Source organism: Pan troglodytes, chromosome 18 (genome assembly GCF_028858775.2).
Source record: "Pan troglodytes isolate AG18354 chromosome 18, NHGRI_mPanTro3-v2.0_pri, whole genome shotgun sequence".
NCBI classification, from domain to species: Eukaryota; Metazoa; Chordata; class Mammalia; order Primates; family Hominidae; genus Pan; species Pan troglodytes.
In genome coordinates, this window is record NC_072416.2 from 11,289,393 (window position 1) to 11,312,422 (window position 23,030).

At 48.1% G+C, this 23,030-nt stretch overlaps 1 protein-coding gene across 7 annotated transcripts in view; it reads left to right on the forward strand.

The window, feature by feature from the left end:
• ABAT (4-aminobutyrate aminotransferase) overlaps positions 1–23,030 on the forward strand; it is a 161,749-nt gene that overhangs the window by 23,212 nt on the left and 115,507 nt on the right. For 6 of the 7 annotated variants that reach the window (XM_063796604.1, XM_054668151.2, XM_016929376.4 and 3 more), the window contains one exon: positions 19,480–19,585. In XM_063796604.1, the coding sequence (XP_063652674.1) occupies positions 19,480–19,585 (106 nt within the window). Of the gene's footprint in view, positions 1–1,541; positions 1,653–19,479; positions 19,586–23,030 lie in introns of those variants that run through there. The other variant, XM_001136629.7, reaches the window with a different exon arrangement.

The window sequence follows — 23,030 nt, forward strand, 5'->3', positions numbered from 1 at the left end:
GAAGTCTGCGTGCCTGGCACCATCTGTAGTGGAACCTGTTGGGGGAGCTACATCCTGTTCTTAGCAGCCACCATGTCTGGAGACGGGCCTACAGGCGAACCTTGTCTTTTACTTTATAGCACATATTCCCCCCGTTGGACAGTTCAGACTCCAGAGGAGGCAAGACCGAGGCAGAGGTTGTTTGGGGAACAGGAAGTCCGTGGAGGGAAGTTTGTGGGTTGCAGATCTTGGTGCAGGCGCCCCGCTGTGGTGGCCGCTGCTCACATCTTCACTGTGGAAGGATACCAGCCCCTCTCGGACTGAACTGGCTTTTCTATTAACTGGAGTCCAAAGATTGAGAATTAACTTCTTTTGTTCTGTTTTCCTTTTGGCTGTGGCCTCCCTTTCTCTATGTCTGTGGAGACCCGGGCCTAGTTCTAAGGAAAAAGGGAGGAAGAGGGAGTCACGAGGAGCTGCCACCCTCGCACTCTGTCTCGCGTCCTGAGGGAGGGCAGCATGGAATTCGTGTGGTTTTGTGTGCGAGGAGGATCTTGTATTTATTGCTCTGCCACTTCTGGGCAGCATTAAGAGTAGCGTCACATGACCAAGAACACACATTTCTTACAAATCAGCAGCCCCAATACATGATGCCTAAGACATCCCAAAAAGGCCAGGTACGGTGGCTCCCACCTGTAATCCCAGCACTCTGGGAGGCCACGGTCGGAGGGTTGCTTGAAGCTAGGAGTTCGAGACCAGCCTGGGCAACACAGACCCTATCTCGAAAAAAATCAAGAAAAAAAATTAGCCACGCATGGTCGTGCACACCTGTGGTCCCAGCTACTCCGGAAGCTGAGGTGGGAGGATTGCTCGAGCCCAGAAGTTCAAGGCTGCAGCAAGCTGTGATGGTGCCACTGCACTCCAGACTGGGCAACAGAATGAGATCCTGTCTCTAAAATAAAATTGTTTATAAAGATCTCCCCCAAAATGGAGAGATATGGCAACTCACTGCTATTCTGGTCTCTTCTGATTGTTTGACATCCTCTGATGCCCCTTCCGTTAATGCTGGGACTTCGTCCATCCAGCCTCTCTGCCACAGTAAAACACAACAGCCCAGAGCAACAAAGAAAGGAGGAAGCCGCCCGTCCGCTCCTGCCCCAGCTCGCGTGCTCCGTGGCTGACGTGTTGTCTAACTACTCTCCTTGCCTGCTCCGTGGCTGACGTGTTGTCTAACTACTCTCCTTGCCTGCTCCGTGGCTGACGTGTTGTCTAACTACTCTCCTTGCCTGCTCCGTGGCTGACGTGTTGTCTAACTACTCTCCTTGCCTGCTCCGTGGCTGACGTGTTGTCTAACTACTGTCCTTGCCTGCTCCATGGCTGACGTGTTGTCTAACTACTCTCCTTGCCTGCTCCGTGGCTGACGTGTTGTCTAACTACTCTCCTTGCCTGCTCCGTGGCTGACGTGTTGTCTAACTACTCTCCTTGGTGAATCACTTTCCTTCATGAAATTGTGATGCTCTTGTATGTGCACTTCAGAAACCTATTCTTTTCTCTGTTTGCTGCAGGAGCTCTGGAAGATCATCGCAGAACCAGTAACATGACCCATCGCCTCCACAAGGCGCGGCGTCTCGACTGTTCTTAGAGTATATTTCTAGTAAAATCAGAAGCTCACCAAAGCAACATGCTTGAGATTTTGTCATTTAAAAAATATGGTTACACGTACCTTAGATGACCCAAGATGGTTTTCTGGGGCCTGTCCCTGCCTCCCAGTTGTAGCCAGAGAAGGTTGTTGCTGTGGGCTGGAGGTCACTTTAGTTGCCTGTTTCTCATGGTTGTGATGTGTGCTCCAGGGTCAAGCCGAGCCACGTTCCTTCTCAGCTCAGTTCCACCCACGTCAGTCATTTCAGCTGTGTGCTTTACTTGCGGTTGCGGCCCTGGCTGTGAGGTGGATTCTTGTACTGCCCTCTGTCAGCTGTTTACAGATGGGTTGACTACCACTGCCAGTATTGCCATCATATAGCTGCTCGGCACAAAAGCCTCATTTCCTCCCAGGGTTGGGTATGCTCCACCCCATCACTCTGGTGAGGGCCCCATGAGAAGGAAGAGGCAGGAGCTGGCGCCAGGAATGGACTGGCATTGGCCTTTGTATTTAATTTTAACTCTTTATCACCCAAATCAGGTACGTTTGGAATAAACCTGAGAGCCACTCTTTGGGGTCATGTGCAGCTGACCAGGGTTTGTGCAGTGATCTTCCTCAGAGGTGTTCCCTTCCGCCTGGACTCATTTTCCCTCCGCCCCTTGGTCTCTCTGTCTTATCACGTGTGCACATGTCTGTCTGTCTGGTTTTTTATCTTCTCCGTCTGTGCCTCTCTCCTCCCATCTCCACCCCTTCCTGTCATCCTCTATGTCCCACTGTCTCTCTCCTTCTCTCCAGTTTTGGTCCCATCTTCCTGCTACCCTTGGCCCTCCCTGCAGCCCCTTCCCCCTGCCTTGCTGCTGCTGCACACTTTGCACCAGGGCCTTTCATGGCCCCTTTCCGCCTCCCTTGCAGCTCAGGTTTCCTGGCTTCTCCATGCACTGTCCCTGCCCACACTCGCTTCTCCCCAAGCTCCCAGGTTCCATCCCTAGGCCCATCATACCCCTGGCATTGGCTAATCCCTCAAGCCAGGGGCCAGGCACTTGCAAGTCTAACTTCATCTTCCCAACAAATTTAGGAAGTCCGCAGCCTTGTGATACCCACATTACAGCGGAGAAGACTGAGGTCCAAAAAGGAAAAAGTCTCCATGAGGTCAGGGACCTTGTTTGTCTTAAATATCACTACATCCCTGCTGTATGGTCTGGCAAACGGTAGATGCTCAACACATATTGTTGAATGAATTGCTAATGTAAGTTACTAATTAGGTCATTATTTCCTATATGTGAGTGATTTTGCCTCCAGGAACATTTGGCAGTGCCTGGAGACATTTTTGGTGGTCACAAGTAGGGGAGACGGGTGCCACCAGTATCCAGTGGGTGAGGCCAGGGATGCTGCTAAACATTCTATAATGCGGTAATGCACGGAACAGCCCCAACACAAAATGATCCAGCCCAAAATGTGAGCAGCGCCGAGGCGGAGAAATCCTGACTTGGAAGAAGAAAGCCAAGTACTTTAGAGAAGAAAAATGGTCTCAGCTGAACCCGTAGTGAGAGCATGCAGGAGAGTGACCTCACCCTGCCCCTCTGGGAGCAAGAAGAAAACCTATGCATGTACGTTATTATGAATCTTCAAAGAACCTAAAAGGCAGAAGTGATCCCTATTTTGCACATGAGAAATCCAAAATTCAGAGAGGTTCAGCAACTTGCCCAACATCACACAGCAACCAAGGGCAGAGTCAGGTTTAGAGCCCATGTCCACCCATGTCCATCTGACTCCTGAGCCTGTGCTTTTCCCACATTCCCGCTGGAGCAGCAGCAGCATCTGTGGCATCACGTGGATGCTGGTTAGAAATGCAACATCAGGCTGAGCATGTTGGCTCACTCCTGCAATCCCGATACTTTGGGAGGCCAAGGCAGGAGGATCAATTAAGGCCAGGAGTTCAACCAGCCTGGACAGCAAAGCAAGACCCCATCTCTATTAAAAATTAAACAGCCAATTAGTCTGGCATGGTGGTTTGCGCCTGCAATCCCAGCTACTTGGGAGGCCGAGGCAGGAGAATCGCTTGAACCTGGGAGGCGAAGGTTGCAGTGAGCCAAGATCGCAACACTGCCCTCCAGCCTGGGCAACAGAGCAAGACATCTCAAAAATTAAAAAGCCAGGCGAGGTGCCGGGCATGGTGGCTCATGCCTGTCATCCCAGCACTTTGGGAGGCCGAGGCGGGTGGATCACCCAAAGTCAGGAGTTCAAGACCAGCCTGGCCAACATGGTGAAACCCTGCCTCTACTAAAAATACAAAATTAGGCGGGTGTGGTGGCTCATGCCTGTAATCCCAGCTACTTGGGAGGCTGAGGCAGGAGAATCACTTGAACCCAGGAGGCAGAGGTTGCAGTGAGCCAAGATCATGCCATTGCACTCTAGCCTGGGCAACAAGAGCAAAACTCCATCTCAAAAAAAAAAAAAAAAGCCAGGCGTAGTGGCTAACGCCTGTAGTCCCAACTACTCAGAAGGCAAGGTGAGAGGATTGCTTGAGCCTAAGAATTTGAGGCTGCAGTGAGCCATGACTGCACCATTGCGCTCTGGCCTGGGCAACAGAGAGAGATCCTGTCTCCAAAAAAGAAGAAAAGTATCAAGCCTCAGCTCAGGACCTGATTCCGAATCTGCATCTCAACGAGACCCTGGGTGATTTGTGTGCACAGTAGTTTGAGAAGCTCTGGGGCCTACCGCATAGCCCTGAACCTATTGCTGTTTTCTAAAATTCCTACACAAACTCCGTTCCTGACAGACTTGCCATAATGGAGCAGCATTGCAGATCACTACAGGGAATATTAATAATGAGTCTTCAAATCAGAACCCCACTAGACAGAGCCACCAACTGGCAGTACGTCAGCACTAATGGTGACAATTTCCTAGCACTCCTGGATACAAGTCCATAAATGTAATTGGCACCAAGCAATAGAGTTGTCACAGCTTTCACCTGCCGCATTAGGGCAAACTGCTTTTATGTCTAAACCACTGGGCCTGAAAGCTTCCTCTAAGTAGAGCCTGGAATTAATCTTGATCCACTGTAATTCAAAGTATCGTCAGATTTTCATTTCCCAGAGTGGGAGCGTGCCCCCATTGCCATGTTTTATGGCCTTGTTTGAGCCTCTACAAGTGCTTGTTTGGCAGCGATATTCAGAATCACCAAACCATGGGGATGTTCTGCTAGGTAATTAGCCCAGGCCAGTGGACTCAGTTTTTTTATAACATTTTCAGAAAAATATGTGACCCAAGGAGGGGACTTGGCTGTTCAGCTGCAGCCTGCATGGGAAAGAACTGTTAAAACCAACAAAGCCAGGCACAGTGGCTCACACCTGTAATTCCAGCATTTTGGGAGGCCGAGGTGGGTGGATCACCTAAGGTCAGGAGTTCGAGACCAGCCTGGCCAACATGGTGAAACCCCGTCTCTACTAAAAATACAAAAAAAAAAAAAAAAATTAGCTGGGCATGGTGGCGGTCGCCTGTAATCCCAGCTACTTAGGAGGCTGAGGCAGGAGAATCTCTAGAACCCGGGAGGTGGAGGTTGCAGTGAGCCAAGACTGCGCCATTGCACTCTACCCTGGGCAACAAGAATGAAACTCGGTCTCAAAAGAAATTAAAAAAAAAAACAATAGTGACACTGTGGTCCCCAAAGCTTCTCAAACTAGTATGCACACGAATCACTTGGGATCTTGTCAAAATACAGATTCTGACTCAGGCCCTGGATGTGGCCTGATGCTGCAGTTTAACAAGCTCCCGGGCGATGCTGATGATGCTCGTCTATGGGCCACACTGTGAGGAGTGAAGTTGCACATGTCATCCCTGGTTAAGAGCACAAACTCTGGGTTGGATGTGGTGGCTCATACCTGTGATCCCAGCACTTTGGGAGGCAAAGGCAGGAGGATTACTTGAGGACAGGAGTTTGAGATCAGCCTGGGCAACATACAGAGACCCTATCTCTAAAAAACTTTTTTTTAATTAGCCAGGTGTGGCATGCACCTGTACTCCCAGCTACTCAGGAGGCTGGGGCGGGAGCATCGCCTAAGCGAAGGAATTCTAGGCTGCAGTGAACTGTGATTGTGCCACTGCACTACACCCTCACAGCCTTACAGACAGAGACGCTATTTCTAAAGAAAAAAAAAACCCACCAACTCCGGAGTTGAGCAAGCCAGGATTTAAATCCTGCCTCTGCTGTGTAACAGCAATGACCCTGGACAAATGACCTAGCCTCTCTGAACCTGAGTTTCCTCACCTGTAAAATAGTAAAACTTCTTGATAGGTTTGTGAATGGGTACAAACTTAGGGAAGAAATACCTTCTAATGTTTGGTAGCAGACTAGGGTGGCTACAGTTAGCAACAATATATTGTGTATTTCAAAGTTGCTAGAAGAGAGAACTTGAAATGTTCCCAACACATAAAATTATAAATTCTCAAGGTGGTGAATACCTCAAATACCCTGGCTTGATAATTACACATTCTGTGTATATAAAACACATTCATATGCACCCCATAATATGCAAAATTTCATGTATCAATAAATGAAAAAAAGCCAGATGTGGCTCATGCGTGTAATCCCGGCACTTTGGGAGGCCAAGGCAAATGGATCACCTGAGGTCAGGAGTTCAAGACCAGTCTGGCCAACATGACAAAACCCCGTATCTACTAAAAATACAAAAAAATAGCTGGGCATGGTGGTGTGCCTGTAATTCCAGCTACTCAGGAGGCTGAGGCAGGAGAATTGGAACCTGAGAGGTGGAGGTTGCAGTGAGCTAAGATTGCACCATTGCACTCCAGCCTGGGTGACAGAGCGAGACTCCGTCTCAAAAAATAATATAAATAAATAAATGGAAAAAAAAGAGGGTAAGAATTCTTTCTTCACAGAATTATTGTAAAGATCATACTAAATGGGCCAGGCGCAGTGGCTCATACCTGTAATCCCAGCACTTTGGGAGGCCGAGGTGGGCAGATCATGAGGTCAGGAAATCAAGACCATCCTGGCTAACATGGTGAAACCCCGTCTCTACTAAAAATACAAAAAATTAGCCAGGCGTGGTGGCGGGCACCTGTAGTCCCAGCTATTCGGGAGGCTAAGGCAGAAGAATGGCGTGAACCCGGGAGGCGGAGCTTGCAGTGAGCTGAGATCGAGCCACTGCACTCCAGCCTGGGCAACAGAGCAAGACTCCGTCTCAAAAGAAAAAAAAAAAAAACATACTAAATGATCCATGAAAGATGCCTAGAGTCATACTTGGCCCTGGTGAAGTTTTCATTAAATTGCAGACTTAGTCCTAAGGTAGAGTTTTTGGCTTGGCGGAATTTTCAACTTGCACCTTGCAGCCTGTGTGATTTGTAAGGTTGGATTGTCTCACATCGTCACCTGCTAGAGACATCACTGGGAGCAATCTCTCCCTCTCTCTATAAATAAAAGGGATCCTGTTTGCCACCCTATCCTGAAGCAATAGCTGGACAAAAAGCAAATCTGAAAAGTCAAATGGAAAAAGCCTGACTTCAATTTCAGGTTCCGTGTTGTACACGAGCATGATTTTGGAGGACCTGGGCAACCCTCAGAGAGAGAGAAAAGTCATGCTTTTGTTCTTACTCATAAGTGGGAGTTGAACAATGAGAACACAAGGACATAGGGAGGAGAACATCACACACCGGGGCCTTTTGGGGGATGGGGGACGAGGAGGGAGAGCGTTAGGACAAATACCTAATGCATGCAGGGCTTAAAACCTAGATGATGGGTTGATAGGTGCAGCAAACCACCATGGCACACATATACCTATGTAACAAACCTGCACATTCTGCACATGTATCCCAGAACTTAAAATAAAACAAGCAAAAAAGAAAAGTCATGCTTTATCCTGCTGATCCCAGCTCCACTCCACTTCCACGGGCTGCCAGTTGGGGGAGAAATGCTGCCAGGGACACAGCCTCAGAGTTCATGCTCTTCAGTATAGAGTCCAGATAAAAGTGAGATGTAGGCTGGGCGCGGTGGCTCAAGCCTGTTATCCCAGCACTTTGGGAGGCCAAGGTGGGAGGATCATTTGAGGTCAGGAGTTCAAGACCAGCCTGGCCAACATGGTGAAACCCCATCTCTACCAAAAATACAAAAATTAGCCGGGCGTGGTGGTGCACAGCTGTAATCCCAGCTACTCAGGAGGCTGAGGCACAAGAATCGCTTAAACCGAGCAGGTGGAGGTTGCAATGAGCCGAGATCATGCCACTGCACTCCAGCCTGGGCAACAGAGGGAGACTCCGTCTCAAAAAAAAAAAAAAAAGTGAGATGTAGTGTGTGCCCTTGCCCTTGCTTGCTGTGAAACCCTCATGTGTGGCCAGGTGCAGTGGCTCACACCTGTAATCCCAGCACTTTGGGAGGCCGAGGCAGGAGGATCACTTGAACCAGGAGTTTGAGACCAGCCTGGGCAACATAGTGAGACCCATTCTCATGTTATTTAAAAGAAATAATTATTTAAAAAAAAATTTTTTTTAATTTTAGAGTCATCTAAACTAAGGGAGCTGGGAGTAGGTGGCCATACCTTGGCCCTATGTGAGTGACTGTGATGGAAATATCAGTAGGTAACCAAGCTTATGGGTCTGTGCATCAGTGATCCACACACAACACGCATCTTGGCTGTCGGCTGCAGCAGCCATGTGTCCCCTGAGTGGGGAAGGGCAAAAGGAGCTATGGCTATGTGCCTGGGAGGTGGTCTTCCCAACGGGGTGATGATGCTGTGTTTCCTGTCTGAGCCTTCTAGATGCTAAGTAAATGTGCTCTTAGATTAAAGCCTGTTGCACCTCAGGTGACTGCCAGTTCAAACCCACTTCTGCTGCTCAACCAATGCATGCGCCGGGCAAACGGTGGTGCTGCTGATATTGGAAGCAGGCAGTGGATCCCAGCTTCAACCAGGGAGGCCTTCCAGACTGTGCTGTTTCTTACATGGCAGTGTGGTACAGTGGCCCCAAGCAGGTGTCAGCAGGAATTTGCTTTTCTAACACTAGTTACTGATAAACAGACTGATCAATCACTCTGACAGTTTTGTGAATTTTAACCCTCTGTTAAAATCACAAGGGACAACGCTAAGTTTTAATATCAAAACTGGAATTTTTAGGGGGCAAGATCAGCCCCTTAGATTGAAAGAGACCCATGGAGTTGGGTGATGTCAGGTGCCTCGGAGTCTTGGGGACAGCACCGATCTCTGTCCCCACATGGGCACACACTCTTGTCAGGCCTATCTGGCATTCAGTGATGACTTCTGTGTTGACAGGAAAATATTGATGGGATGAATGGAAAGGGTATAAAACATGGAAGAAGAAACTATTCTTTCATCAGTGATTAAAGGCAGCGGAAATAAAGCCAAGTAAAGTTCAGTGTACAAATTAATAAGGAAATCAGTCTCTATTGGTTACTAGATGCCTGGTTGAAGTGGATCTTGAATTGGTTTCCCATGGGAAGGATTTGGAGATTTTAAGTGGCTGAGTGGTAATGATTAAAATCCAACTTTATTCTAAAGCTACCATACATAGTAAAGCCTTAATTAACTAAGACTCAGTTAGTTAAACCTGCTTCCCCATCATTTCCAAGGCTCAAGCTACTGAAACGTTTCAGTAGGACCAGGACTTAGAGACAGGAACACTGGAACCATCTCCTATATCTAAACACCTGGGCAGTGAGAACCCAGGAAGAAGGATGATATCAGGGAAGAATTTTGTGGAAAGCCTGACTTCAGAACCAAGCTCAATGTGGGAAGCTGAAATTGCAGTGACCCATGAGTACACCAGTGCACTCCAGACTGGGTGTCAGAGCAAGACCCCATCTCAAAAAAAGAAAAAACAGGCTCAAGCAAAATGGGAGATCTCAGAGGATGGAGATGGTGATAGCCAACTGTCCTAAACATTTTAGATACATTCACTCAGTAAATCTCCCTCCACTCACGTGAGGCCCCACTTCATAGATGGGTAAACTAAGGAGGGAGTAGGCAAGGGGGCCAGGTAACTCTCCCAAGGTCACATAAGTTGTGAGGGATAGAGCCAGGCTTTGAACCTGAGAAGTTTGGCTTTATAGTCTAAGAATTTATCCCCCAGGCTCTTCACCACTCCTGGTAATTTGCTCATCATCACATAATTTATAAATGGCAGCTCTAAGGTATGTGTTTATAGGTGGAAAGTTACATACCACATGGTTAACCTTGATTAACCCCAGGGCATGGAATTGGGGGAATGGAATTGATGAGACTTTGCCCTTTATGTTATATACATGTATTTTGTTTTTACAAACATGGGTTATTTTTGTGTCTTTTTTACTAAAAATAAAGTTAAAAGAAATTAAGTACATGTGCACACATGCACGCATGCATACACACACAGCCAAAATGCTACTCTCTAACAAGAGATGTATTTGAAAACAGGTCAAGCCAAGCTTTTGGGAAATAAAATTTATTTTAGCCCAAAGGTTCTAGAAAGACTCAGAGAAAAGTTCGGAGGGCAAATCATCCCTTGGGTGGGTCTGGGACTACAAGACCCTGGGCTTGGTGCTCCTCCAACTGAGCCTCAGAATGCATAGAATGAGACTATGCCAGGCTCATCTGAACTCCATATTGTCTGGTTCCCCAGTGGGAAATTTGTCATGTCCAGACCCAGGGGAGTGTGGCCATGATCTGTACTAAAGGCTGAAGTTCCACCATAAGTTTTATCCATGTTTCTAGCCCATTACATTTTTACAGAGAACGCTAATGGACATAGCAGCAAACTGAAGGTGGACATAAATCCAGCCACCATGTGGGAAGGGAAAAAAGGGAGTAATTCGAACCTGCTGGGCCTCTTCCCAATAGTTAGAAGACTCTAAAATAAGCCAAGCCCTGTGTGGGGCATTGGGGAAAGGAACTGTATTACCTATTTGCTGCATGACAAAATACCCCAAAACTTAGAAGCTTAAGACAACAAACATTTATTATCTTACAGTACCTGTGGGTCATAAATCTGGGCTTAGTTTAACTGGGTGCCTCTGTCTTAAGACCTCTGCTAAGGCTACAAGGAGTTCAGCTGTGGTCTCATCTGAAGGTTCAACTAAGAGTGGATCCACATTGAGGCTCCCTCTTGTGGTTGGTGGCAGGATTCAGTTCCTCACCTGCTATGGGTCTAAGGGCCTCAGTTCCTCACTGGCTGCTGACCACAGACTTCTCTCATTTCTCTGCCATGTGGGCCTCTCTAGGGGGCCTCTGATAAAGCCAGGACATGACAGCAGCTTTCTCAGAGCAAGCACACAAGAATAGAGAGAGTTTACTGGGAGGTAACCTAATCTGAGAAGTGACACTCCGTCACTTTTGTCACATTCAGTTCTTCAGAAGTGAGTCACTAAGTCCAGCCCACACTCAAGGGGAGGGGATTACACAGAGTGGGAATACCCAAAGGTGGGATCACTGGGGACCATCTCAGAGGCTGCCCACAAGAGAGATGCAAAGGACACATCCTTGCCCTGAAGAGGCACTGAATCTGGAAGGAAGTGGGCAAGCCCACCAGCATTGTGATGCAGAGATCGTGTTCTCATACCCACAGCTGATGTCCATTGAGCACCAACTTCCATCCAGGTGCTCTTCTAAACAAAGCCGTTCAATCTATTGTCCACCTAAATGTGCAAACTAAGATTTATTTCTGAGGCATTTGGGGGATTCAGGAAGAGGAGAGGGCTGAGGGTGATGCCTAGCTTTCTGGCTTGGAGGACTGTGTCTTCTGACAAGACATAGTTCTTGAAGACTTACCACCATGCCCTCCACCAAGGTAAATTCTCCTGATGACCACATCTTTGCTCTAACACAGTGTTCTCCAAAGTATGGCGAGTTAGGATACCAGTGGTATGTGGCAGGTTTTTGTTGTTGTTGTTTTAGAGACAGGTCTCGCCATGTTGCCCACTGGAGTGCAGTGGCTATTCACAGGCATGAGCATAGTGCACCACAGCCTCGAACTGCTTGGGCTCAAACAGTCTTTCTACCTCAGCCTCCCAAGGAGCTAGGACTACAGGTGTGCATCACTGTTCCTGGCTCAGAGAGGTTTTAAGAGAAAAGCATTTTGAAGTTTATCCTATTGACATGTATGTAGCAGGATGCCACTTCCAGGGATTAGTCCTTTCCTCCACCCCCACTTCCTAAATGATTTTATTTGTACCCTGAGGGCCTTTTCCCCACTTCCCCCACAGACCTGCGTGAGTAGACCTCAGGCACCAACTGCACAACTAACTATTGGAGATGCAAAGATTAGGCTCCAGCACAGCCACTTGGCAAAACCTGGGACACAGGGATTCTAATGTGAACTTGCAGAGTAAGATTCTCTGCTTCTGAGAAAACAGCTGTGTGGGCTGTGAAGATGGGAGAGGAGGTTTGAGACTCCAGTTACCTCAGCAGGAGAGCAGCCAGTCCCTGTCACTCCACCTTCATCTGCAGTGAGTGATGTTCCAGCAGTGCTGGCCTGGCCTGGGCTGGGCTGTGCCCTGCGGCTCCAATGCCCTCCTGACAACCCAGGAAGCTGTCTTACTCCATTTTGTGCTGCTATAACAGAACACCACAGACTGGGTAACATAATTAACAGAAATGTATTGGCTCACAGTTCTGAGGCTGGGAAGTCCAAGAGCTAAGGGCCAGCATCTGGCAAGGGCCTTCTTGCTGCATGATAGCACAGCAGAAGGCGCCACATGGTAGAACAGTAAAGAGAGGATGAGAACGAGAGAGAAGTAAACATGGGTCAAACTCGTCCTTTTATAAGGAACCCACTCCCGAGATGACAAACCCACTCTGGTGATAACAGGATTAATCCACAGAGTCCTCTTGCCCTAATCACCTCTTAAAAGTCCCACCTCTTGATACTGTTACAATAGGAATACACTTCATCATGAGTTGTTTGAGAGGGAACAGACATCTAAACCACAGCTGAGCCCTTCTTACAGCAAGACAAGAGAGGAAGATGCCACTTCAGGGAGGATCGATGTCATTACAAGACCTCACAAAACCTGTTTGAAGTCACCCTCCAAGCTAGTCCAGTTGTTGAACCACACCATCATGCCCTGTTTTGTGTATTCTGGGAGAAAAATGTATCTTGCATTTGAAAACCAGGGACATGAAGGATATTATTGCTCAGTTGAGGCTAAGTTAATAATTTGTGAGTAGTTAAATACAATATTAAGTAATAATGTAAGTGGGAAGCAGGAATAGCAAATGTCACAAAGATGGTGATCTTGGGGGCTGAAGTTTGCAAAACACGAACAATAGCTTTGCCTGTGGTTTCAGCCTTTGTCCTGTCCCTCTTTAACTAAAGGCAGGAAGACTTGTCCCCCATAAAACCAGGTTCCTTTTCGTCTACTATATGGAGTTCAAAACAATTTCAGTCGGTCCTGAGAAACTGAAGACAAAGGATGTTTTCCACCTTTTTGAAACTATAGTGGGTTGAATGGTGGCCCTAAACAAGCTATGTCCACGTTCTAAACCCCAGAACCTATGAATGGGAAACTTGGAAACTTATTTGAGAAAGGGGTCTTTGCAGATGTAATTAAGTTAAGGGTCTTGACAGTCATCCTGGATTTAGGGCGGGTCCTAAATCCAATGACTGGTGTCCTTCTTTTTTCTTTTCTTTTCTTGTCTTTTTTTTTTTTTTTTTTTTTTTGAGACAAGGTTTCTCTCTGTCACCCAGGCTGGAGTTCAGTGGTGTAATCATAGCTCAGTGCAGCCTCAACCTCCTGGACTCAAGCTATCCTCCCATCTCAGTCTCCTGAGTAGCTGGGATACAGGCGTGTGCTGCCATGCCTGGTAATTTTGTCTGTTTTTAGCAGAGACGGGGTTTCACCATGTTGCCCAGGCTGGTCTCAAACTCCCGAGTTCAAGCAATCCTCCCACCTCGGCCTCCCAAAATGCTGGGATTATAGGCATGAGCCACCGTGCTCTGCCCTGATGTCTTTATAAGAGAAAGGAGAGGGAGATTTGAGAACCACAGCGAAGATGGCCTATGAAGGCAGAGATCAGAGTGATGCTGCCACATGAAGGAGCACCCGGGATCACCAGAAACTGGAAGAGGCAAGGAAGAACCCTCCCCTCGAGCCTTTGGAGGCGTGAGTCCCTGCTGACACCTTGATTGCGGACTTCTGGTTTACAGAACTGAAATAATCCATTTCCACTGTTTTAATCCCCCAGTTTGTGGTCATTTGTTACCAAAGCAAACTCATCCAGAACCCAAGGGATATAGTCTCAGAAATGTGCACCCCATCGTAAAGAAACATTACAAGCCACTGCGAAGCTGAAGGAGACAGGGAATGGGGAGGAAGTCCCCAGGCTCAATCTCAAAGATCTTGGCTGAAGCCCGGTTGCTCCTCGGCTCCAGAAGAGCTAGGTGGAAATGGTATGCCTCATATCCTCAGGTGAATACTTGGCATCGGTCAGAAGGATATCCTGAGCTGCTGTGAGGGATTTTTGAAAATATTTACTCTCCAGCATGTAAATATACCGAAAGATCTTCCTGCTATGAATATATCTCCGTCTTTGTGAGGGCTGGGACTTGGCTTTTCAGTCCAGATTTGACCAGAGTGCAAGTCAAGGCTCTACTGTAGACACCCACTCTGGGAGGTCATTGCACAAAGCCCAAATCCCTTTGCAGGGCCCACAAGGCCCTCCAAGGCCTGGCCCCTGCCTCCCTTCCCAGCCCCATCTCATCCACCATATTGAATCCTCCCCACTCCGAGAATGCACCACTCTCTTGGCCATGTGCCTTAATGCAACCCCTCCTCACCCTCTGAAACCACCCACCCAGCCCCTCTCCCTTGCCCCTTCTTCCACAAAGCCTTCCCCGGTATCCACAGCCCATTTAAAACTTGGTGTGATAATCAGCCAGGCACGCTGGCTCACACCTGTAATCCCAGCACTTTGGGAGGCCTAGGTGGGCAGATCACTTGAGGTCAGGAGTTGGAGACCAGCCTGGCCAACATGGTGAAACCCCATCTGTACTAAAAATACAAAAATTAGTTGGGCACAGTGGTGCGCCCCTGTAGTCCCAGCTACTTGTGAGGCTAAGAAGGGAGAATTGCTTGAACCTGGGAGGCAGATGTTGCAGTGAGCCAAGATTGCGCCACTGTACTCTAGCCTGGGCAACAGAATGAGAAAAAAAAAAGAAGAACAAAAAAAACTTGGTATGATAATCATCCATCCTTCACCAGATCATGAGTCCTGGAATGACAGGGCTGGCATCATATGAATTGCCCAGCCTGACCCTCCCAGCCATTCTGCAAATATCTACCAAGGACTGTCCACATGCTGGATATTTATGAGGTATTGGGAGGCAGCAGGGAGCCAGGCATTCCACCTGTCTGCCGTCACAGAGCCTACATTCTAGAGGAGGCAACGTGCAATAAACAAATAAATGCAAAATATAATGTCAGGTAGTGTAAAGAACCACAATCCAAAAGCTACAAGTGAGGCAAAAAGGTGACTGCGTGCTAGAGCCATCAGGACAGTGCAGCACTTGTGTATACAATTGATTAAATTGATTAGGGTGCGAGGACTTCGCTTTTTTTTTTTTTCCAGACAGCGTCTTACCTTGTTACCCAGGCTGGAGTGCAGTGGCGCGGTCTTGGCTCACTGCAGCCTCGACCTCCCGGGCTCAAGCGATCCTCCCACCTCAGCCCCCGAAAGTAGCTGGGATTACAGGCACAAGTCACCATACCCAGCTAATTTTTTGTATTTCTTGTAGAGACGGGGGTCTCACTATGTTGCCCAGGCTGGTCTCAAACTCCTGAGCACAAGCCATCCTCCCACCTCAGCCTCACAAAATACTAGGATTATAAGTGTGAGCCACCACATCTGGCCACATTTTTCATTTCTGTTGAACTGAAATCATGTGATGCTTTTCTCTTCTGTCTAGTAGGAAGATCACCCCAAGGGGTACAGTGATTTTGCCCTGTAGGACATTAACTGACTTTATGTGTAACATGGCCTGTTTTTGGTTTTGGTTTTGTTTTTTTGTTTGTTTGTTTTGAGATGGAGTCTCACTCTGTTGCGCAGGCTGGAGTGCAGTGGTGCGATCTCAGCTCACTGCAGCCTCTGCCCTCTGGATTCAAGCAATTCTCGTGCCTCAGCCTCCCAAGCTGGAACTACAAGCACACACCACCACACCTGGCTAATTTTTGTATTTTTTTTTAGTAGAGATGGGGGTTTCACCATGTTGGCCAGGCTGGTCTCGAACTCCTGACCTCAAGTGATCCGCCTGCTTCGGCCTCCCAAAGTGCTGGGATTACAGGTGTGACCCACTGCGCCCAGCATAATATGGCAATTTTATCTCCTCATTTTTCCTACTTCCTAGAAGAATCCCTGTTTTTCGAATTCTCATTGGAGCCAGCTTTGTCATTGTGCCTAGGCCCTCATTAGTAAAGTAAATAAGACTTTTAATACATACTCACTACTGACTTTAAGATAATTATGTTTTAATGGTTTGAGAATTATAGCCTTGGCAGTGTTGGTAAGTACTAGAAAGAACAATAGAGCCATCGGGGGCTGGAAGAGTGTGAATGAGGGCGGTCGCTGCTTCAGGTGGGGAGATTGGGCCGGCAAGTGGGCAAGTCTTGAGGAGGAGGAGGAGGAGGAGGGGGAGGGGGAGGAGGAGGGGGAGGGGGGGAGGAGGAGGGGGAGGAGGAGGAGGAGCTGTGCTGAGTGGGTGAGCGGATGAGTGAACGGAAACCCAGAGCTACCAGGGCTCCGGACTCTGGCCCGACCAGTGGGGAAGACAGGTGAGGAGTTTGGTCTTGGCTTCAAGTCTCCCAAAGGGTCTGGATGTCATGTTCTCCTCCCCCAGGTTCCGCGGCTTGAGGGAAGCAGGGCCCTCAGGCACCTTGCGTCCCTGCTGGCCCCTGGCAGGATTCTCACCACAAGGTGGTGCCCCAGCCTCATGAATCCAGGGCCAGACGTGCCAGAAAGGAATCCAAGGTAATCATCAGTCCTGGCAGCCATGCCAAAGTGTGGGTCTACAGTGACTCTCGGGGGACCCTAACTAACCTGCTATACATTGTACAGTAGCACGTGAGTTCTGAGAGCCGCCAGTACCCAGCTAGCCCCAAACCCGAATTCGGATAAAACCCGCCTTTATTAAGAAATTACCGTTGGCCGGGCGCGGTGGCTCACACCTGTAATCCCAGCACTTTGGGAGGCCAAGGCGGGCAGATCACGAGGTCAGGAGATCGAGACCATCCTGGCTAAAATGGTGAAACCTTGTCTCTACTAAAAACACAAAATATTAGCCGGGCGTGGTGGCGGGCGCCTGTAGTCCCAGCTACTGCGGAGGCTGAGGAGGAGAATGGCGTGAACCCAGGAGGCTGAGCTTGCAGTGAGCCGAGATTGAGCCACTGCACTCCAGCCTGGGCGACACAGCGAGACTCCGTCTCAAAAAAAAAAAAAAAAAAAGAACTTAAAATTGATCTCATTTATCTGCCCAACAACTTTGTACTCATATTATTTTATTCTATTTTATTTTATCACTATTATTGTTATATTTTTGTAGAGACAGGGTCTCACTATATTGACCAGGATGATTTCGAACTCCCGGCCTCAAGCAATCCTCCCACTTTGGCCTCTCAAAATGCTGGAGTTACAGGCATGAGCCACTGTGCCCAGCCTCCTGTACCCATTTTAGGGACACGTAAGCTAAGGCTCGAATCTTTACAGAGGCTGTCTGAGGTCACAGAACTCAGAAGTAGCAAGAATGGGCTTGGCATGGTGGCTCACGCCTATAATCCTAATACTTTAAGAGACAGAAGTGGGAAGATCACTTGAGTCCAGGAGTTCAAGACCAGCCTGGACAACATACCAAGACTGTCTCTACCAAAAGAAAAACAATCAGCTGGGTGTGGTGGCACGTGCCTGTAGTCCCAGCTACTCAGGAGGCCAAGGCAAGAGAATCGTTTGAGCCCAGGAGTTTGAGGTTACAGTGAACTGTGACCGCACCACTGCACTCCAGCCTGGGCAATAGAGCGAGACTCTGTCCCTAAAAATAAAAATAGGAAAGAAGTAACAAGAGGTGGGATCTAACACCAGTTCTGTCTTTCCATTGGAAACCCAGAGCTCTTTCCATGACCCCTGCCCAGGGTGAGTATTGTTTGTCTGAAGGAATCCAGGAGCCCTGTGGATTGGAGCTTATGCTGTGCCATTGTCTTTGGAAGGATCGAAGGGTTTGACGTGCCAGGGCTGGGACATGATGACAGTCTTATTCTGCCTGCCTCAGGCTTCAGGAACCAACTGCTGTTAGAGCCATGTGGGAGCGTTTCTTGGGGGTGTTTCTTTGGAGCGTTTCTTCTAGACCAGGAAGGTGACAACCTTCACAGTGGGATGCATGGACTGGTGGTGGAGTTTCCAGCTTCAGAGCTCACCAAGAAAGAGCATGAAGCTGATGGTTTGGGTCCTGGAGACAGGGACAAAAGGAACAGAGCCTTCCCCCAGCACCCCTTTCCACTGGAGGTTCCTCAGAGGCAATAAAGCTTGATGGTTAGAACATGGCACCTGGCATCTGAACTCAAACCAGCTCCAACACTCACCTCTCTGAGCCTCAGAATCCTGGTCTGTAAAATGCACACACTACTAGTACTTACTTCTCAAAGTTGGACTTGGTAATGTCTGTCAAGCACCTAGCATATAACCGGGCAAGGAAGAAAAGCTCAAACAATGGTAGCCATCACCAGGCGTGGTGGCTCACACCTGTAACCCCAGCACTTTGGGAGGCTGAAGCGGGTGGATCACCTGAGGTCAGGAGTTCGAGACCAGTATGGCCAACATGGTGAAACCCCATCTCTACTAAAAATACAAAAATTAGCAGGGCATGATGGCAAGCGCCTATAATCAGCTACTTGGGAGGCTGAGGTAGGAGAATCACTTGAACCCGGGAGGCAGAGGTTACAGTGAGCCAAGATTGCACCACTGCACTCCAGCCTGGGTGACAAGAGCAAAACTCCGTCTCAAAAAAAAAAAAAAAGTGGTAGCCATGCCATCATCATCATCATCTCCCTATTATTATTAATCTCTGTTGCATTTCTATTAACTGTCTGTCTTGGGAGAATGGAAATTCCCCAAGTAGGCGGCCTGCTCAACAGTTAATGATGGTAAAACAGTCTCACTTGCCTAACCACTTCGCCTAAGTGTTACTTGACTGACAGGGTGGGTTATTTTGGGGAGAAAAAAAATCAGTCAAGCTCTCGAGTGCACCGTCCCTGAAAGGTTTCTATGACAACACATACCTGGATGTTCCAGTGGGAGGGTCACCTGGGGAAGAGTTCAGAGCTAAAATCAAGAGGGGGCCCCACCTGGAGGCTGGGGGAGGTCCTCCCACTCCTCCTATTTTTCTGCCTGTGTTTTCCCAGCCCTGACTCTGTATCCCTTCTAAACCTCTTCACAGCCCTGTGGGGTAAGTACTATTATTCTTACGTCCATTTTACAGATGAAGCAACTGAGGCTTGGAGAAATTAAAGCTTGCCCAAGGTCAGTCTGCTGATCACACCTTGGATCATCTTAGACCTTTCTGGGTTTCATTTGTCAGACTAGAGGAGTTACACTAGAGTGAGGTTTCTCAGTCTCAGCACTGCCAACGTGTTGGGCTCAGTAACCCCATGTCATAGGATACTGTCCTATGCATTGTAGAGCATTCAGCAGTCCCCTCGGCCTCTACCCACCGGATGCCAGGAGCACCTCCCTGTCTCCCACCCCCCACCACAGTCATGACAACCAAAACTGTCTCCAGCTGTGGCTAGATGGCCCCAGTTAATAACCACTGGGCTAGGCAATAATCTTTCCTCTTTCCTTACACTTGTGCATTCTAAGTTTTTTAATTTTTTTTTTTTTTAGATGGAGTCTCGCTCTGTTTCCCAGGCTGAAGTGCAATGGCGTGATGTCGGCTCACTGCATCCTCCGGCTCCTGGACTCAAGCGATTCTCCTGCCTCAGGCTCCCAAGTAAGTGGGACCACAGACATTTTCTATTTCTTTGCAAGCATTTTCTATTTCTTTGTAAGTTCACCTGTCTGTTCACCTGTGACACCATGCCCAGCTAATTTTTGTATTTTTAGTAGAGACAGGGTTTCACCATGTTGGCCAGGCTGGTCTCGAACTCCTGACCTCAGGTGATCCACCTGCCCCAGCCTCCCAAAGTGTTGGGATTACAGGTGTGAGCCACCGCGCCCAGCCTACATTTTATTTATGTTTTTTTTTTTTTTTGAGATGGGGTCTTGCTCTGCCACCCAGCCTGGAGTGCAGTGATGCTATCACGGCTCACTACAGCCTCAGCCTCTCAGGCTCAAACAGTGCTCCCACCTTGGCCTCCCGAGTAGCTAGGACCTAGGCACATACCACCACACCAGGCTAATTTATTTATTTTTTGTATTTTTGTAAAGATGGGGTCTCCTTATGTTGCCTGGGCTGGTATCAAACTCCTGGGCTCAAGTGATCTTCCCACCTCAGCCTTCCAAAGTGCTGGGATGACAGGCATGAGCCACCACGTCTAGCCCACTCTAAAGCTCTTTCCCAGGACCCATCTCATGTGATCCATGTGTGTTCATGTGACATTGAGGTCTTTCATGCAAAGATCCTTATCCAGGGCCCTAGAGCAGCCCAGCACCTGAGCCAGGTGCTCAGGAAATCAGAATGAAAATCATCTCACCTGCTTGGTTGTCTGGCACGTCTCACTGTATCACCCTGCTTTAAAGGCACAGAAACTGAGGGTCCCTGGGGAGGAGGGACCCACTAGGGATCCCACAGTCTGTGAGCGAGAAAGCTGGGTGGGAGCCCTGATGGGCCTGACTCTAGGGCAGGAGTTTCCACGGTATCCTCTAAGGAGTTTGAGACCAGCCTGGGCAACATGGTGAAACCCCGTATCTACTAAAAATACAAAAAAAAAAATAATAATAAACAGGCATAGTGGTGCACATCTGTAGACCTAGCTGCTCAAGAGTCTGAAGTGGGAGAATCACTTGAGTTAAGGAGATCGAGGCTGCAGTGAGCCAAGACCGCACTGCAGCCTGGGTGATGAGAGTGAGACGCTCTCTCAAAACAAAATAAAACAAAAATAGCTGAGGCTGAGAGAGACAAATGCCTGAGAAGGAACGGTGGGTCTGACCTTGAACCCTGGTGACTCCAAGTCAGGAGCTGCCTCTGGGACCCAGCATACAGCCTGGCACCTTCCAGGCAGAGCCCCTCCCTCTGCTGCCTCTGAATTCAGCAGGAGACTGAGCGTTTGCATACACTTCATGTCTGAAAACTTCCAGGATTCCCAAGATTCATTTCACAAAGACTTTTCTCGTAGGACAGGTATTTGAAACATCAGGTTAACAAGTACCCAGCTTGAACAAAGCCTGGGTCTTCACAGCATGCTCAGTTTGTAGAAGAGAAAAACCCTACTCTGGGCTCTAATTTGCTTCAGCTCCTTTAAACACATCCTGAGCCCTGCTGTGTGCCAGATGCTGTGCTGAATACCTGGCACCAGAAGACCAATCGGGCCCAGGACTTCTCCCCAAGGAGCTTCCTGGCCAGGCGGAGACACCCCTGGAATAGACCATTTAGGAGCCTGAGGCCTGCATGTAGCACTTAGTCAGCAGTTAAGTGTGGAAGTATAAGTGAGTAAATGGATGAATACATGAGGGTGTGAATGAACTAGAGAATTAATGACTGAATGAATTAATGAAGTTGACAAATGCTATTACAGAAGTGAGCACAGACTATGATAGCCCAGCAGAGAGGCATTTAGAACCTTAGCTGTGGCCACAGGTGATGGTGCAGGAGGAAAAGCCAATATCTGTGCAGCATTTTCCATTTCTTTGCAAGTTCACCTGCCTCTATCATCTGAGACTCACCCTGAGGATGTTCTTTGGTTGTCTGAGAGTCTGCTCAACCTGAAAGGGACAGGTGGCCAGAAGTGCTGGGGAGCTGACATCCTGAGCAAGCAGTTCTTGGCCAATGACGGGGAGTAGTTGGTGTAGAAATACCCCAGCTTCCTTGCTCCACGGTGGGATAATCCTAAAGTGACTGTTCTGTGCCGGCTCCCAGTGTTCCCCAATGGAACGGAGCTGCAGTCACCCACAGTGATTATTTGCTAGATAACCCACCCCTTATTATCGACCCACCAATATCTCCTGGAATCATCCTGAGATCACCTCCCAAATAAAGCACTCAAATCTTTGTCTCAGAATCTATTTCTAGGAGAACCCAAACTACAAGAGTGATGATTATGAAAACATTTATGGTCATAGCTAATATTTGTTGAGTGCTTACTACATGCCAGCCACTGCCTGCTACGTGCTCTAAGGCACTTCTCCCACTTAACACTCATGAAATCTCTGAGATGCAGGCATTATGATCATCATCCCATTTTACAGATGGGACTGAGGCTCAGAAGTGAAGTCATCTATGTAAAGTCACGTAATTCTTCATTGTCACAGCCAGAATATGAGCCCAACTCTCTTTAACTCCAGAGTTTGAGGATATAACCATTCTGCCATGCTGTCTCCTGATTTTCTTTTCTTTCTTTCTTTCTTTCTTTCTTTTTTTTTTTTTTTTTTCTTTGAGATGGAGTTTTGTTCTTGTTGCCCAGGCTGTAGTGCAATGGCACCATCTCGGCTCACTGCAACCTCCGCCTCTCGTATTCAAATGATTCTCCTGCCTCAGCCTCCCTAGTAGCTAGGATTACAGGCACCTGCCACCATGCCCAGCTAATTTTTTTGTTTTTTGTATTTTTAGTAGAGACAGGGTTTCACTATGTTAGCCAGGCTGGTCTCGAACTCCTCACCTCAGTTGATCTACCCGCCTCAGCCCCCAAAAGTGCTGGGATTACAGGCCTGAGCCACCGCGCCCGGCTCTGTCTCCTGATTTTCATCTTCCATTGTCTGTAGGGAGGAGAGATGAGGACGAGAGGGAGAAAGGATGCCTGGGCTTGCTTTCTCAGTGGGGAAGAGTTCAGTCTCAGTTCAGGTTTTCTTTTAACAAAATTTTTATGTTAATAAAATTAATAAAGTTGTTTTATTTATTTATTTTAAATTTTTATTTTCTTTATTATTTTGTTATTTTATTTTAAGTTCTGGGATACATGTGCAGAATGTGCGGGTTTGTTACATAGGTATACATGTGCCATAGTGGTTTGCTGCACCTATCAACTCGTCATCTAAGTCTTAAGCCCCGCGTGCATTAGGTATTTGTCCTAATGATCTCCCTCCCCTTGCCCCCCAATCCCCTGACAAGCCCCTGTGTGTGATGTTCCCCTCCCTGTGTCCATGTGTTCTCACCGCTCAACTCCCACTTATGAGTGAGAACACGTGGTATTTAGCTTTCTGTTCCTGTGTTAGTTTGCTGAGAATGATGGCTTCTAGCTTCATCCGTGTCCCTGAAAAGGACATGATCTCATTCTTTTTTA